This window comes from Alexandromys fortis, unplaced genomic scaffold (genome assembly GCF_014885135.2).
Source record: "Alexandromys fortis isolate MF-2015 unplaced genomic scaffold, M_Fortis_MF-2015_v1.1 scaffold_72, whole genome shotgun sequence".
Classification (NCBI taxonomy): Eukaryota; Metazoa; Chordata; class Mammalia; order Rodentia; family Cricetidae; genus Alexandromys; species Alexandromys fortis.
In genome coordinates, this window is record NW_026067969.1 from 4,615,104 (window position 1) to 4,630,301 (window position 15,198).

General features: G+C 46.7%; 1 protein-coding gene across 3 annotated transcripts in view; it reads left to right on the top strand.

Annotated features, from left to right (window-relative positions):
* Positions 1-4,755: 4,755 nt before the first annotated feature.
* Positions 4,756-15,198, top strand: part of Ttf1 (transcription termination factor 1) — a 24,783-nt gene continuing 14,340 nt past the window's right edge. Inside the window, exons 1-5 of one of the 3 annotated variants that reach the window (XM_050155148.1) lie at positions 4,756-4,822; positions 8,017-9,426; positions 10,571-10,797; positions 12,899-13,084; positions 14,223-14,301. In XM_050155148.1, the coding sequence (XP_050011105.1) occupies positions 8,024-9,426; positions 10,571-10,797; positions 12,899-13,084; positions 14,223-14,301 (1,895 nt within the window). In that variant the 5' untranslated portion in view covers positions 4,756-4,822; positions 8,017-8,023. Of the gene's footprint in view, positions 4,823-6,065; positions 6,228-8,016; positions 9,427-10,570; positions 10,798-12,898; positions 13,085-14,222; positions 14,302-15,198 lie in introns of those variants that run through there. The other 2 variants (XM_050155147.1, XM_050155149.1) reach the window with 2 other exon arrangements.

Here is a 15,198-nt window from a genome sequence, read left to right on the forward strand (position 1 = left end):
GAGAGAGAGAGAGAGAGAGAGAGAGAGAGAGAATGGAGAAGGAGGGAGGGAGAGAGGAAGAGGAAGAGAGGGCAAGAGCACACTGGGAATGGCAGGAGGCTTTGAAACCCCAGAGACCTACTCCTCCACTAAGGCCACACCTCCTGGACCTCCCCAAACAGTACCACCAACTAGAAACCAAGTGTTCATATAGATGTAGCTATTCTAATTCAAACCATTGCAGACCCTAAAGACTTCATCCTGTATCAAGGGCATTTTCTTTGGGGGGGGGTATATTTGAAGACTTATTTCAGTTTCATACATACATACATACAATACACTTTGATCCTATTATACTCTTGTCCCTCTCTCCATTTGATGAACCCCCTCTTTTTGCCAACAAAACCCTCTTCTACTTTCATGTCTTAATTTGTGCCCACTGTATTTAATTAAGGTTGCTTGCCTGAGCACAGGCGGGGTTTGGTTAAGAACGATTACCTGTGTCTGTACAATAAGGCTTAGAGCATCCCCTCCCCCCAGAAACATTGATTGTCAAGGGCACTTTCGTGCAGGACCCTGTGCTCATCATGTCTACTGATGATGAGAGGGTGTGGTGGCTGTTCTTGGTTGTCAACTACGATCCAGAAGTGGAGGGCACACTTGTGATCTGGATCTTGAGATGAGAAGACACAGGCCTTTAATCTAGACCTTGAGGTGGGAAGACACGCCTTTAATCTGGGCCACACTTACTGGAAGCCTGAGTAAGGACAGTGAAGAAGGAAGGGTTTGCTCTTCTACTGCTTGACCTCTCCTTGTCAGCACACCCATTCCTTCACTGGCATTGGAGCCTGCTTCGGGATTCCAGCATAGACAGGAGACCAGCCAAGCCCACCGTGGGGTTGAGCACTTACTAGATTCTTGGACTTCTCCTTCACAACTAGCCATTGCTGGAATGCAGCCTGCAAGTCATCACAATGAATTCCTCTACACATATATGGACACACGAGAGAGAGAGAGAGAGAGAGAGAGAGAGAGAGAGAGAGAGAGAGAGAGAGAGACTAAGTTCTATGACTCTAGAGAATACTGACTAATACAGACGGTATTACTATATAGCCCTGGCTGACCTGGAACTCACAGTGTAGGCCAGCCTGGCCTGGACCTCCACTTGCCTCTAGTGCCTGGTTGTTGGAATTAAAGGCATTTGTAATGATGCTTAGCATGTACTCAGCTCGTTTATAAAAACTGCTTTTAAAATGTATTTATGTGTATGAGTGTTTTCTCTGCATATGTGTTTGTACACCACTCCATGCTTGATGCCTGCAGAAGTCAGAAGAGGTTGTTGGCTGCCCTGGGACTGGAGTTACGAATGCTTATGGGCTACCATATGGGTGCTAGGTTCTCAGCAAAGGCAACAAGTGTGCTTAACCAAGAAGCCACCTCTCCAGCTCCGTGTCCATGGATTTTAACGTGGTACATTAATGGTGTCTAATATACAGTCCACATGCAAAGGTAGGGATTCTTTTTTAATAATACTTTATGTGTATGAGCATTTTGCCTACATGAATGCCTGTGCACCACATACATGCAGTACACACAGTGGCCAGAAGGGGGCATCAGATACCCTGGAACTGAAGTTTTGGAAAGTCATGAGCTGTCATTGGATGCTGAGAATCAAAACTGGGTCCTCAGGAAGAGCAGCCAAAATGCTCTTAACCTCTGAGCCATCTCTCCCGCTTCCTGGGTGGTTTGGGACCTGAAATCTAAGCTCCCTGCCAGTATGAGTCTTTTGTGAGTTCATTGGTCCACCCCCAGTATCTTCATTAAAGGTGAAAATGTGAAAATATCTACTTTCACAAGGCCCTGAGTTCACCATGGAGCAAGCTGCACTGGCAACCAATCTGAACTTCAAGGCTTCAGAGCAGAAAAAACAGACATCCAGATACTTAGGCAAGGTTTGACAAAGACATGGTGTGTGTACTTGGTTTATCCAGACTGATTCACTAAGTAACCCAAACCTGTCATCCTCCTGCCTCAGTCTTACAAGTGCTGGAATTACAAGCATTTGCTACTATACTTGGCATATTGTGTACTTTTTAAAGTTTTTTTTTCATTTTATTTATTTATTTACTTATTTATTTATTTGGGGATTTTTTTGAGACAAGTTTTTCTGTAGCTTTGGTGCCTGTCCTGGAACTAGCTCTTGTAGACCAGGCTGGCCTCGAACTCACAGAGATTCGTCTACCTCTGCCTCCCAAGTGCTGGGATTAAAGGCATGTGCCACCACCACCTAGCTAAGATTTATTTTTTAGTGTATATGAATGGTTTGCCTGCATGTGGTATGTGTGTGCACCATGGGCATGCATGGTGCCTAAGGAGGTCAGAAGAGGGCATTGAGTTCTCTGGAACTGGAGTTAAGGACAGCTGTAAGCCACCAAGCAGGGAATGGGAAATGAACTTGGGTCCTCTGGAAAAGCAGTAAGTGCTCTTAACCACTAAACCATCTTCCTGGCCCCTTTTAATCAAAGGTGCTTAGACGCTCCCACAGAGGAAGTCACAGCAGTTTGGAGAAAGGCAGAAGAGCAAAGTAGAGGGGGAAAGCATGGGTTGGAACACTGGGCCCTATCTTATCAAGTTGCCAAAAGCTCAATTTTCTCATTACAGAATGGGACTGACACTGTATTGCCTAATAATGATACCTACAACATGGGGTTGTTTAAGAGTAAATGAGAGCCGGGTGGTGGTGTGCTATGGGACAATATTCTGTACCCTGTCACTTGTATTTTAAATAAATGCTGATTGGCCAGTAGCCAGGCAGGAAGTCCAGGCGGGGTAACCAGGCAGGAAGTAGAGGTGGGAGGTGGGGCAATGAGAATTCTGGGAAGAGGGAAGTTTCAGTCTGCAGTCACCCAAATGAAAAGGAAACCAGGCGCAGGCAAGCAAGATGTGACTGCCTTGCCCAAAAAAGTACCAAACTATATGGCTAACACAGACAAGGATTATGGGCTAATATAAGAGTTAATAAGAAGCCTGAGCTACTGGGCCAATCAGTTTATAATTAATGTAGGCCTCTGTGTGTTTACTGGGGACTAAATGGGATGTGGGATCTGGTGGAACAGAAACTGGTGGAGGCGGCACACACCTTTAATGCCAGCCATCACTACAGGAGGCAGAGACAAGCAGATCTCTGTGAGTTCAAGACCAGCCAGAGCTATTTATACAGAGAAACCCTGTTTCAACAAAATGAGAGACAGAGACACACACACACAGAGAGAGAGAGAGAGAGAGAGAGAGAGAGAGAGAGAGAGAGAGAGAGAGAGAGAGAGAGAATGAGAATATGAGAAAACTTACAGCCTTACAGCTTTTAGGCTGGTATGTAGCTCAGTTGGTAAGGTGCTCCTTCAGCATGCACCTGGCCCCGAGATCAGCCCCCAGCACTATATCAAACCTGGTATGCTGGTGCTTTTTACTCCAGCGCTGTAGGTGGAGGTAGGGGAAAATGATAAATTCAAGGTCAGCATCAGCTACACAGTTTGAAGCCACTCTGGGCCACAGTAGACCATCTCAAACAGACAAACAAAAATAGAGAAGACTTTCACATTTTATGTTAGCCACACAAAAAGTTGATAGAGACAATAGCCCTGATTTGATGGCTCCATTAAAGATTTGCTTTTCTTTTCTTTTTCTTTTTTTTAAAAGATTTATTTATTTATTTATAATGTATACAGTGTTCTGTATGTCTGCTGGCCAGAAGAGGGCACCAGATCTCATGACAGATGGCTGTGAGCTACCATGTGGTTGCTGGGAATTGAACTCAGGACCCCTGGAAGAGCAGTCAGTGCTCCCAACCTCTGAGCCATCTCTCCAGCCCAGATTTGCTTTTCTTTTCTTTTGTTTTTGTTTTTTGTATTTTAAGACAAGGTTTCTTTGTGTAATCTTAGCTATCCTAGAATTAATTCTGTAGGTCTGTAGACCAGGCTGGCCTTGAGCAAACCTGTCTCCTCTGCCTCCTGAGTGCTGGGATTAAAAACATGTGCCACGGGGCTGGAGAGATGGCTCACAGGTTCAGAGCACTAATTGCACATCCAGAAGTCCTGAGTTCAATTCCCAGCAACCACATGGTGGCTCGCAACCATCTATAGTGAGATCTTTTGCCCACTTCTGGCATGCAAGTAGAACACTGTATATATAATAAATGAATAAATCTTTAAAAAAAAAAAAAGCATGTGCCACCAGTGGCCGGATTTTATTTTTTTTTTAATGGTTTTTCAAGACAGGTTTTCTCTGTAGCTTTGGAGCCTTCCTGGAACTCACTCTGTAGACCAGGCTGGGCTTGAACTCACAGAGATAGGCCTGTTTCTGCCTCTCAAATGCTGGGATTAAAGGCGCATGCCACCACTGCTTGGAGCTCAGCTTTTTATTTTATTTTTTATTTATTTATATACTTTGGGGTTTTTTTGAGTTTTTTATTTTTATTTTTCCCCTAAATTTTGTGGCTTTCCCCCCTACGATTTGCTATTTTTCGGGGTTTTTGTTTTGTTGGTTTTCTTGTTTGTTTTTTGAGACAGGGTCTTACTAGGTACTCTGTCCTCAAACTCGCTATTTAGATCAGGCTTGCTTCGAACTCACATAGACCTGCCTCTGCTTCTGGCCTGCTTAGTTAGAGGGGCACGCTTTGACTCTTACCCCTGGAAGGACCATAGACAAGCAACTACGCATGCATCCAATCCTTGCGTGCCGCCATGTTACCATGGCAGCCGGATGCGGAGCGAGCCGGAAGTCAGGACAGTACTTCCGTCTCCACAACACTTCCGGGTTGGAAGACGAGTGGCTACAGTATCACGGGGTAGGTTGGAAGACCTTTCGTTGTTAGAGCTTCTGGTTCGCGAGTGTGGCGGGGGCGGGCGGCGCTAGTCTTGTGCGAGGCGGCGGCCTGAGGCCGATCTGCCCGGTCCTCGCCGCCGGGGGTTGCCCCGAGACCCAGGCCGCGGCCTGCGGGGTCTTTCCAGTCTGTTCCTCGGGTCGCCGCCCAGGGGCAGAGCAGGGTCAGTCCCAGCCCACGGGTGGTGAGGGTAGGGCGCGTGGGGCCGGAAGTGGAGGTCGGTCCATTTCCGCTGGTTAGATGAGACGGAGCACGTCTCGGCTGTGGACAGTTCGCCTCGGGAAGGTGCCCGACCTTTGGGGAAGTCTGTGTGCGGCTAGTCAGTGAAGGCACCTTGATAAAATGGCCTGCACGCTGAGAGGCCGGTCGCCGAGCATCAAGATGTACATCGTGGGTCATAGCCATCTATAAATCCAGTTCCCGAGACCACTTACCCGGCCTGCAACAGTTGGCTCTGCCTTCAGACATCCCCCTGCCGTATGTGCTTTTTACACACAATCCGATATGTTTTTCATTTAGCCAGCTCTCTTTTTCTCCACCATGGGTTGTGGGCGCTACATCCCATCTCCTTGGTCCCACGAGCACCAGCAGGCACTCGGTGGACATACATACAAGCAGGCAAAACACTTATGCACACAAAATACAATCTCTCTCTCCTCTTTCTCTCTCATTAAAAGCAGGGTTCAAGAAGGGTGGCAGTAATTGTTATTGAAGGAGCCTCAGCCCATGGCAGAAATTCGTCTGGGGCCGAGAAAGAACTCTACAGCCGCAAAACCCAAGCAAACAGTAACTAAATGCGCTGTAACAAGATGGATGCGGAGTGAAATAGGGAAACTGGCTGCTAAAGGTGACTCCTCGCAGGGTAGGAACCAGGGGAGCACAGGCGATGTTGCTCAGTGATTAGTGTTTGCCACATCTGTTTCGGTTTTACAGTTTGGCCCTACCCCATTGCTGATGCTCACGTAACCGTCGGCTATCATAGGGTACAGCCTAGAGCTAGAATTGCTCCTGGATAGTGGTTAGGTCCCAGCAGCAGACTGGCGGCCTGTGAATAGAACATAGCCCGTTTCCTCCATCTCCGTAGCACTAGGGCAGCCAAAGAGAAAGCATTAACTCATGCCAAAAAAATAAAAATTACTGTGCAAAACCTGATAATACGCGACATGCTGAGGCTACAGTGATCATGTAAGACTGTCTGCTAGACCATTAGTAGCATTTGTGCGTTCCTACTGTGTGTCAGCGAGACCTTGAAAGGGTCCCCTGCATCTCTAGGTGGCATCTCTAGGTATCACCCACTGAGTGACATCGGAGAGAAAGGTCTAAAGCAGAGCTCTCATGCCCACATGGACCTGAAAGACCTGCCTTGCAGGTGAGAATTCAACTGTTCTTTCATGGCCCCTTCCCTCCAAAACCTGGCCGGTCCTTACAGTTGCCGTTTACTACCCAGGATAAATGTGTGCCTAGCATCCGAGTTGATTAAAACCCCTGCAGGCAGTAGAGGCACAGGCCTTTAATCCTTTGCCTTTTGGGAGGCAAAAGGAGAAGGATCTCTGTGAGTTCAAGGTCAGCCAGGGCTACCAGAGAAACACTGTCTTTGGGGTAGCGGATGGGAAATGACACACTCTTTACTGAGAGAGAAATCCAGAGTCTGCTAGTAAAATCAGAAGCTGCAATGTTAGCTACACACGGCTGCTATGAATTATGCGTTGTGAATGCAGGGGTTCTGTCATGTCCGGAAGACACTGCTCTGCTCCAGTTCTCCCAGTCTGGGTGCTCAGGATCTGGTCCCCAAGCTTTGGAGGGCGAGTGATTCATTACCCCACTAACATTTGTTCTCTGTACTTTCTGCTGCTTGATTTTTTTTTTTTTTTTTTTTTTTTTTGAGACAGGGTTTCTCTGTGTAGCTCCGGATGACCTGAAACTCTGTAGGCTAGGCTGTATTGGCCTGGAACTCAGAGAGATCCACCTGTCCCTGCCTCCTGAGTGCTAGCATCAGAGGTGTGCACCACCACTACCCAGCTTTATTCTCTGTACTTTGACCAGTTGTGAGTTTCTGCATTAACTACTGTCTACAGTAACCTCCCCCCCAAAAAAATCCCACCTCTCTGATGAGGTCTGAGAGATACATTAATTATTAATCTATGGGTAGAGAAGGACAAAGGTAGAGGCAGTTTGATGCTATGTCCATTTAGCAGAATAATAGTGGTTGACTTGATGCCAGGCGGTGGTAGTCCACACCTTTAATCCCAGTACTAAGGAGGCAGAAGCAGGTGGATCTCTTTGAGTTCCAGGACAGCCAGGGCTACACAGAAAAGCTGAAAGAAAAAAAACCAGTAGATTCACCCTGTCTAACTAACCATGGACTCCTTGACAGATTTGCAGTACCCCACATGTTAGATCAAGGCTTTAGTTTTAGAAAGCAGTTTGCTACCCTAAAACATTCATGCCACTGTTGCACCCATAGGCACAACTTGCCATTGTAGTTCACAGGGCTCCCAGTGGGTAAGGTTGAGATGATTTTCCACCCAGCAATCACATAGCACCTCTGGTACTATGAGAGCTAGGCAGTAGAGAGGAGGCTTCCTGGTCAGAACCAACTTGATGTAAGAGGAGGCTCTCTTAAAGAAGTCAGCTTCCAGTTCCAGCTGTAGTCCTAGGACTGAAGAGATTGAAATGGGGGCAGCAAGTGTTGGGGGCCAGCCTGGGCAACACAGCAAGACCTTGTCTCAGAGGTCTTCTAGCCAAGCTCACAGGCAGGCAAGGGAGCAGCAACGGCAGCCAGGAGAGTGGGAGGCAGCAGAGATCCCAGAGAGAGCCAGGGAAGGACTCGGGCATGTGGGGAGAACTGCAGCAAGTACCTGTCACAGAAGATGAGTCTGAGTGGCGTGTGGTCCAGAATGTGCAGGGCAGTGTTATTTCCTGAGAATTGGGAGGTGTGTGTGTGTGTGTGTGTGTGTGTGTGTGAATGTATCATAAAGGCAGTGGGGCCAGGCAATGTGGATTACAGTGAGCTTCCCATATTTTGAATAATACAAAATTTATACTCATGACTGCAGACTTGTCATTTGTCATACAGTTTCGTTTGACTGTGCTGTCACTCCTGCCCTCAGACTTATGTTTAAAAGGCCAAAATAAACCATTGCCATGTTTTTCTAAAGGAATAGGATGGAAGAAGACTCAAGCAGATTTAAAATCCACACTGCAGTTTTTCACAAGAAAAAGAAACGGTCTTCTGTGTCTGAGGAAAGACCCCAAATAAGAACTCCTGAGACCCTGGAGAGTGAGTATCCTCCGGTGCCCAAGCCAGGGAAGAAGAGGAGGAAGGAGTCCCAGACTCCAGCCCCTGAGACCCCGGAGAGTGAGCATCTTCCAGTGTCCAAGCCAGGGAAGAAGAGGAAGAAGGAGTCCCAGACTCCAGCCCCTGAGACCCCGGAGAGTGAGCATCTTCCAGTGTCCAAGCCAGGGAAGAAGAGGAGGAAGGAGTCCCAGATTCCAGCCCCTGAGACCCTGGAGAGTGAGCATCCTCCAGTGTCCAAGCCAGGAAAGAAGAGGAAGAAGGAGTCCCAGACTCCAGCTCCTGAGACCCTGGAGAGTGAGCATCCTCGGGTGTCCAAGCCGGGGAAGAGGAAGGAGTCACAGACATCAGCCCCTGAGACCCTGGAGAGTGAGCATCCTCACATAGACAAGAGGAAAAAAAGGAGGGAGTCCCAGACACCAGCCCCTGAGAGCCTGGAGAGTGAGCATCCTCACATAGCCAAGAGGAAAAAGGGGAGGGAGTTCCAACAACTTACTTCTTCCCTTCTGAAAAATTCAGAAACCTTCCATAAAGCCAAAAAGACCATTTCTACCCATAAAAAAAAGAGAAGTAGTGTGTGGGAGGTGGATGTGGAAACAGGGATCATTCTTGTAAATAAAGAAAACATAGAGAACCTGCTGGAGAGTTCTAGAAAAGATGTGGATATTGTTTATGTAGATGTGAGCAAGGGACAAAAGTCAGCAGAAGCAGACAAAGCAGAGGAGCTGTCTGTTGCTGAGTCCCAGAAACATGACTGTCAAGAGCTGCACACTGATGTTAGGAGCAAAAAGAATCAAAAGCATCTGAAGAAGGTTGTATCCAGGGATGCTGTACGGGAAAGCCAGCATGAGAACATCATCTTGCCCCACTCAGAATCCTTGTCTTCTGTGAATCTAGAAGGCAAAAGCACAGAACTAGCAGTGTCTTGTAAAAAGAAGTCTGAGGAAAAAGTGTTCACGAACCAGGAATTGGAGGTCATGCCTGAGAGTGTTGGTAGCGCACACCCTGGAGGAGAGGCTCAGACTGGAGAAGGAGGTGAGAGGATCAAAGGATCCCACAGTATCAGGAAAAAGTCTAAGAAAAGGAAGTGTGCATCTGTTGCTATTGCCACCTCTGGTGACAATGTCTCACTGCCTGACGACAGTGCTGAGAATGCCCTCGTAGATTCATTGGAAGGCAGCAATGCTTTGAGGGAAGAGGATGTGGACCTCAGACCAAGGGAGGCAGGAACCCAGGCTTGTTCCAGCGAGAAGCATGCAGAAGAGATGCAGGGGTAAGCTGGGAATGGTGCGTGTCTTCTGTGAGCCTAGGAAATGACAGAAATCATAATGTGTACTTATAATTGAGCCGTCTCAGCAGATAGCTGAATCTCTTCATGTGTAAAAGAAGGTAGTTAAATTAGATTTTCACAGAGCTCTCTTTTTACCTACTGCTATAAAATTGAGTCATTTTAAGACTTCCCAGCAACTCAGCTTGTCTGGGAGCATGTATTAGTGTAAGGGTTACATATATTATACTGAGGACTGTGCAAAACTAGCATTACTTATCTAATGCTATGCAAGTATACTGTTTAGTGAGCTGATGGCGGGAGGCTTTCCCACTCTCAGATCCTAGACTGGGACAGATCCTCTCTTATCACTTTCACTCCGTAACTTTGTGTTTGCTTCAGCATTAGGTAAAATAGAGTCTGACTTAGAATAGTCTCACATGAGTGGTAAATGGAGTGCTGTGAAATACCACATGGGATGGCAGTGATCACAGCTGTGGGTCATTCACATTGTCCTTGTATCGTCTACTAAGGACCTACCTTGTCAGAGCATTGGTTGTGAGACGGGAATATGCTGGCTTTCCTTGAGCCACAGGCCATATGAAAACACTAACTTGCTAACAGGTGGGCAAGATGGTTTAGTTTTTAGTCCGACAGACTCACTGATGCCTGAACATACTAAGAGCAGACAGATTCTGACATCTGGTAAAGAACTGGCGAAAACAGTTGCTCTGGATACATAAAAAACTAAGGAAGAGCCGGGCCGTAGTGGCGCACACATTTAATCCCAGCACTTGGGAGGCAGATGCAATCGGATCTCTGTGAATTCAAGGCCAGCCTGGTCTACAGGACAGGCTCCAAAGCTACAGAGAAACCCTGTAAAAAAAAAAAAAAAAAAAAAAAAAAAAAAACTAAGGAAGAAATGAGGCCTCTAGCCTGTGCCGCAGGAACCACGGGTGAGACATAGCACATAAATTTCTGCTCGCATGTACCCATCTGATGTCGTCAGGCTGCATAGCATTTGAAGTTAGGGACTGAATGGCTCCGAGGTGCAGTCCAACTTTACTACTCTTCGACTGAGAGCCATTCAGAAAGAGCCGGAAGGGTGTTAGCTGAAGAGATGACTGTTGGTTACCGGTCTCCCCCTTAGGTTAGAATCCGCCCCTGAAGAAGAAAGCAATTTGGAATCAGTCAGCAGTTCCGCAACAAGATATGTGTCTGAAGATGGGAGAGACTCTGACGAATCGGATGTGGATTTGGGCTCTGCAGTGAAGCAGCTCCAAGAGTTCATTCCTGACATACAGGAAAGGGCAGCCACCACAATCAGACGCATGTATCGGGATGACCTGGGGCGATTCAAGGAATTTAAGGCACAAGGTAAACTTTTCAATGTCCAGAGCAGGCAACAGCTGCTTTTGTGAGTGACTTGGATTGATGGGCCCAGGGGAAGCATCCTTTAAGAAGATCTAAGAAGCTGCTGGATGGTAGTGGCACACATCTTTAATTCTAGCACTTGGGGGTAGAGGCAGGCGGATCTCTGTGAGTTTAAGACCAGCCTACCCTACAGAGTGAGTTCCAGGACAGCCAGGGCTATTCAGAGAAACCCTATCTTGGGTGGGAGGTGGGAGCTATATATCTGAGATGTGCCACAACTGAGCATTAGTTACTGGGGAATGTTAAAAGTCACCTTTTAGAATGTTTCTTCATTGTATGGATTTATCATGCATGATCATGTGTGGCATAAGGACTCTTACACAAGTATGCACTGTACATTGAGTGAGGGGCTCTGACTTTGGGAGCCAAGGAGGTTGAAGAGAGTAGAAACAAACAGGTTAAGCACACACCCCCCAAGAGCCTCATGTGGACACAGTTTAAAGAGCAGTGTCTTCTGGCCCCCTGTGAACGGAGGCTTTCCTGCCCTCCCTGGTCCTGCAGCCATTCTTAAAATAATCACTGCAAGGCTTATTACTAGCTGGCTCATAGATTTAAATTAACCCATTTCTATTAATCTGTGTATTGCCACGTGGCCCAAGGCTTACTGGTGGTGCTCTGGCATCTTGCCCTTGGGCGGATGCTGGTATCTCCCTGACTCTACCCTTCTCCCTTATCTCTGGTTGGATTTTCCACCTGGTTCTATTCTGCCTGGCTATTGGCCAAATCAGCTTCTTTATTAAGCAGTGGTAATAAAACATAATCACAGCCTACAGAGGGGTTATCCCACACCAGCCCCCTTTGCTGTATTCTGAGTTGAATCATGAGGTAAAGCAGGCTGAGCTCAGACTCTGAATCCTCCTGCCTCAGCTTCCCAAGTGCTAGATTTACCAGGTGTGAATCACCATGCCTGGCTCTACATCTAAATTACTGAGTTATTTTTTTAATTTTGTTGCATGAATGTTTGTATGTATAATAAACTGAAAACCAGGGCTGAAGCTATGGCTCAGTCGGTAGTGTTTGCCAAGCATGCACCCAACACTAGGTTTGATTCCTAGCACCCACATAAATTGAGTGTGCTGGTGCTTGTCTGTAATCCCAACTCTCAGGAAGTGAAGGCAGGAGAATCAGAAGTTCAAGCCCATTCGTAGCTACGTAGGGAGTTTGAGGCTTGACTGAGCTACATGATACCCTGTCACAATAAAACAAAACATCTAAAGCCAGACAAGTAAACTGAGTCTCCAGCTCTGCAAAAAGAAAGAACAATGCGCTAGTCACACAATTGATCCTTAATGATTGAACAAGGATCAGGAGTTCTTTCTCTGTAAACTACTATGTTTTGTCAATCCTGACCCCGGTTTGCACGTAGAGAAAGCTTATGTTTGTTCAGCAGGCTTTTGTTAGCCCCTGTGAACACCACTTTCAGGAAGTTCAGTGACATGGGGTGGGGGAAGGCTTCTTCTAGATGCTTCTTCAATATTGAGTGGATTTATTATCAACATCTGTTGCTTTTAATGTAACTGTTTTAGAGAGATTGAGGAAACAAGTAAGTCACTGTGGAAGAGGATGTCTGAGAAGACCTAGGGAGAGGAGCCATAGCTTAGACTAGAATTGAGGATGGGGAGCCACTCAGTGCCAAAGATCCCAGTGGGCTTGACTGCTCCTGGCAGGCTGGTCCTGCTAGACCTGGTATTCTGAGTTTGATAGGTTTCCTTTTGGGCTCGGGAGTTGGTCAATAAAGTGCTTGTTGCACAAACATGAGGACCTGAGTTCAGCTCCCAGAATCCATGTAGAAGAGCTGACCATGGTGGCTTGTGCTTGTAACCCTAACACAGGGAGGCAGAGACAGAAAGACCTTTGGGGCTTGCTGGTTGGCCAGCCTGGCCTACTTGGTCAACAGGAGAGCCCATCACTAAAAAAAAAAAAAAAAATTGATTTGAGGATCAACAGCTGCACGTACCAGACCACAGAAAAGAAATGAGTGTGGTAAGTTTGCTTTTATTCATAATTGACAATACATACTTTCTCTCCTCCCCCTCAACCTTAGGTGTTGCTATTAGATTTGGCAAATTTTCTGCTAAAGAAAATAAACAAATAGAGAAAAATGTGCAAGAATTCCTGTCCCTGACTGGAATTGAGAGTGCAGACAAGCTGCTGTACACAGACAGATATCCAGAGGAGAAGTCTCTGATCACCAATTTAAAACGAAAGCATGCATTCAGGCTGCACATTGGTAAGTGGAGAAGTGGACTCAAGCGCCGTCAGCCTTCCTACACCTCCCTCAGCCCCCTGTGCTGAGGAGTACTTACTCTGAATCCCATGGGTTTGTATCTCAAGAGTAGTGCGCTTCTGGAGAAGAAAAATGATCTTCTATCTTTGTCTACTTGGCAGTAATTATGACTTTAGTTTCTTGTCCTGTTTATCATTCCTTCCATGCACCATGGTCTTCTAAGGGCAGCGCTTTGAGCTAGACTCCCGCTGGTGGGTACTGCTGAGAAAGTTAGGAGGTCAGTGAGCCCTCTGAGACCAGCCCCAGAAGTTCATGGACAGCACCGATTGGACACAGGGTTGTTAAAAACGAAGAAGACACAAAGTTGGGGAGGGTAGAGAAGAGGAGGCAGATCTTGGAGGACTTAGGAGAAGGAGTTGGGGTGAATATGATCAGAATACATTGTATGCTATTCTCAACGCATTAATTTAAAATACTTGTTTTAATTTAAAAAAAATTTTTTTTTCATCTTTTCTTTTTTTGGGGGGGGGTAAAATTTTCATCTTTTCAAGACAGGGTTTCTCTGTGTAGCCCTGGCTGTCCTGGAACTCACTCTGTTAGACCAGACTGGCCTTGAATTCAGAGATCCACTTGCCTCTGCCTCCCAGGTGCCGGGATCAAAGGCATGCACCACCATGTCTGGCAAAAACTACATTAAAGAAAAAAATGATGCGTAAGTGGCATCAGGTTGCTCGTGAAAGAACCTTTTATGACTGTGAAGATGATAATTCCATAGGTGTTTTCTGGGCTGCACAGGGACGTGGGATGGTGGCCCCTGGAGAATGGGAAATGGGGAAGGCTTTGCTGGGGAGAGGCCTGTTCCTCTCCTGTGCTCCCCTACCATCTTGCTGAAATGGCAATCCAGTGAGGGTCTGAGTGGGTCCTCGAACCCAGTGTGCACCACGCTCAAGGCAGTGTTGACTGTACATGTGTTCATCTGCTCTAATAGTGTAGGCGTGTGAAGAGCCGGCCTCTGCACACTGCTGCACATGAGTTAATGTGTTACAGAAGGCTCCACTAGGTTACTTTGGCATCTGTGATCATGCATGTCTCACATTGGCCACCTGCTGCCTCTCTGACTCTGTCTCCTGACTGTCTGTAGGGAAAGGTATCGCTCGGCCCTGGAAGCTTGTGTACTACCGCGCAAAGAAGATCTTTGATGTGAATAATTACAAAGGCAGGTAAGAGAGTCTCACTGCTTGGGCCGCAATTGGTTCTGATGTCAAGTAACAAAGTATCCACAGCCATGGTGAGAAGTGGAGATCACAAAGATCTCAGCATTGAAATTTAGCTGGGTATTGGTTAGGTATATGCCTTTAAGATTTGTTTCCACTGGACGGTGTGGGGCACACCTTTAATCGCAGCACTTGAGAGGCAGAGGCAGGCAAATCTCTGTGAGTTCAAGGCCAGCCTGGTCTACAGAGAAAGTTCCAGGGCAGCCAGGACTGTTCCACAGAAAGACCCTATCTCAAAAAAAAACCAAAAAAAAAAAGAAAGAGAGAGAGAGAGAGAGAGAGAGAGAGAGAGAGAGAGAGAGAGAGAAAAGAAAACATCATTTCCATTCCTACTTCCTTAATAAGCCATCTGGAATCTTCTACACTCAGTGTCCACTTTTCTGTGTTCCTGGCTGCAGCACTGGGCATCTCCTGCCTCTCACTGTGGCTCCTCTTTGCTCTGCTCTCTGTTGCACAGTCGTCTCCAGTGCTGGAATTCCCTTCTGCTGTGACACATCCAGTTGGGTTTTCTGGAAATGTTGGAAGATGCAGGTTAGGTCACGTGGGACAGTTCTATGGTACATGCAGAATGCCTAATGTGGTCGAACTCTCCTCCTTCTCAAGGAAAGTCCCCAGCTTTCATTTGTGTCCAACATTCTAAGTAACATTGGCAGTACATTCTCAGTTTTGTTTCTTCCGTGTGCCTGTTTTCTAAGTGAATGAGGAGTCTGAACTGAGACCTTCATTCTGACAGGGTGAGCACCGTACCTACTGACTCAGCCCTGTTACCCCCCTCCCACTCCCATCGCCCACTGTATCCTTATTCTCTCACCCACAATTTTTTTTTTTTTTTTTTTTTTTTTT